At 38.5% G+C, this 2,500-nt stretch overlaps 2 protein-coding genes across 3 annotated transcripts in view; both read right to left on the bottom strand.

Moving 5' to 3' along the window:
- The window catches only part of ctbp2l (C-terminal binding protein 2, like), a 49,014-nt gene that overhangs the window by 25,746 nt on the left and 20,768 nt on the right, over positions 1–2,500 (bottom strand). The gene's annotated exons all lie outside the window — the stretch shown is intronic.
- The window catches only part of LOC309485533 (uncharacterized protein), a 2,030-nt gene continuing 1,189 nt past the window's right edge, over positions 1,660–2,500 (bottom strand). The window contains exon 1 of the mRNA XM_082152430.1: positions 1,660–2,500. This exon is cut by the window's right edge and continues 1,189 nt beyond it. Coding sequence (XP_082008556.1) covers positions 1,753–2,500 — 748 coding nt within the window. The 3' untranslated portion in view covers positions 1,660–1,752.

The raw sequence follows: 2,500 nt of genomic DNA on the forward strand, positions 1-2,500 counted from the left end.
AGTTGACATGTAGTTGCAAAGTTACTTATAGTCAGCAGAATCAATCTCTGCTTCATTTATTTTGATGGCCCTTTAACACATTCTGTTGAATATAAGTAAAGTTGCACCAACATGTCTACTAACTCTCATTATAGTATTAGTAGAGTATTAGTAGAGTATTAGTAGACTGGTAGGGTTAGGGTAAGAATAAGTTGACATGTAGTTGCAAAGTTACTGTATAATGTCTGTTGGGGAGCATCACATTAAAGAGTTATTAGTTATTAAACAGACAGTCTACTAACACTCTACTAATACTCTACTAATACTCTAATGAGAGTTAGTAGACATGTAGTTGCAAAGTTACTTATAGTCAGTATAATGTCTGTTGGGGAGCATCACAATAAAGAGTTATTAGTTATTAAACAGAGAGTCTACTAACACTCTACTAACACTCTACTAATACTCTAATGAGAGTTAATAGACATGTAGTTGCAAAGTTACTTATAGTCAACAGAATCAATCTCTGTTTCATTTATTTTGATGGCCCTTTAACACATTCTGTTGAATATAAGTAACTTTGCAACTACATGTCCACTAACTCTCATTAGAGTATTAGTAGAGTGTTAGTAGACTGGTAGGGTTAGGGTAAGAATAAGTTGACATGTAGATGCAAAGTTACTGTATAATGTCTGTTGGGGAGTATCACAATAAAGAGTTAATAGTTATTAAACAGACAGTCTACTAACACTCTACTAACACTCTACTAATACTGTAATGAGAGTTAGTTGACATGTAGTTGCAAAGTTACTTATAGTCAACAGAATCAATCTCTGTTTTTAATTTATTTTGATGACCCTTTCACACATTCTGTTGAATATAAGTAAAGTTGCACCTACGTGTCTACTAACTCTCATTAGAGTATTAGTAGAGTATTAGTAGAGTGTTAGTAGACTGGTAGGGTTTGGGTAAGAATAAGTTGACATGTAGTTGCAAAGTTACTGTATAATGTCTGTTGGGGAGCATCACAATAAGAATTAGCCGATATTAAACAGACAGTCTACTAATACTCTACTAATACTCTACTAATACTCAACCAAAACTCTAAAGAGAGTTAGCTGACATGTAGTTGCAAAGTTACTTATAGTCAGTATAATGTCTGTTGGGGAGCATCACAATAAAGAGTTATTAGTTATTAAACAGAGAGTCTACTAACACTCTACTAACACTCTAATGAGAGTTAATAGACATGTAGTTGCAAAGTTACTTATAGTCAACAGAATCAATCTCTGTTTCATTTATTTTGATGGCCCTTTAACACATTCTGTTGAATATAAGTAAAGTTGCACCTACGTGTCTACTAACTCTCATTAGAGTATTAGTAGAGTATTAGTAGACTGGTAGGGTTAGGGTAAGAATAAGTTGACATGTAGTTGCAAAGTTACTGTATAATGTCTGTTGGGGAGCATCACAATAAAGAGTTAGCAGATATTAAACAGACAGTCTACTAACAATCTACTAATACTCTACCAAAACTCTAATGAGAGTTAGCTGACATGTAGTTGCAAAGTTACTTATAGTCAGTATAATGTCTGTTGGGGAGCATCACAATAAAGAGTTAGCAGATATTAAACAGTCTACTAATACTCTACTAATACTCTAATGAGAGTTAGCTGACATGTAGTTGCAAAGTTACTTATAGTCAGCATAATGTTCAAAAGGGACCATCAAAATAAAGTGTTCCCACAATCTCTGTTACTGTAATCTCCTATTATCTCAGTAAAGCTGCTCTGGAACGATCTGTATTGGTAAAGCGCTGTATAAATGAAGGCTTGACTTGACAAAGAATAAACAACACCTGAATATCAACAAGCACAAACGCATGAAGGTAAAACTAGTGAAGAGAAATGTAGGGAAAGACAGAAGAACATTACTTGTGTCGGGAGAAGCCATGGTGGATACGATGACGGGCGGTCCGGTTCGGCGGGCCAGTTTATTATTGGGATTAACGGATTGATGCTGGTGGGAAGAAGACGCCGGAAGAACGTTATTCTCCACCGGAGTGACTCCTTTCCGCATTAACTGAGGGCTGTGATGTGGACTGAGAGCCGGAGAGAGAGGAAGATTCGGAGGACGTTTCATCAACTCCATGGGAGAGTATGAGCTGGAGAAGGTTTTGGGAGCCATTCCCGGGGCGTTCGGATTCTGTTGCTGAGCGGAAAGAGCCGACATGGCCAGACCGGTGTGAGCGTTATACATCGATAACGGTCGGGATTGAGGATGAGGAGTGGCGAATCCGCCCGGATTGATCGGGAGACCTCCCATTGTCCGACCGGTTTGATATGTTGAGGTTTCCAGGAGATGTTGAGACGGAGCGCTGCTCGGTCGGCGTCCTAAAAACTCTCCCATTCTGGGAGAAACGGATTGCATTGCGTTGGGAGGTTGTTGGATGAGATGGGAATCCATGTTGAGCGCTTGAGGTTGCATGTAAAGATCACTTCGATGGCTGAAGCTGTTGGATCGA

The sequence above is a fragment of the Leuciscus leuciscus genome (genome assembly GCF_965113295.1).
Source record: "Leuciscus leuciscus genome assembly, chromosome: 21".
In the NCBI taxonomy this organism is placed as follows: domain Eukaryota; kingdom Metazoa; phylum Chordata; class Actinopteri; order Cypriniformes; family Leuciscidae; genus Leuciscus; species Leuciscus leuciscus.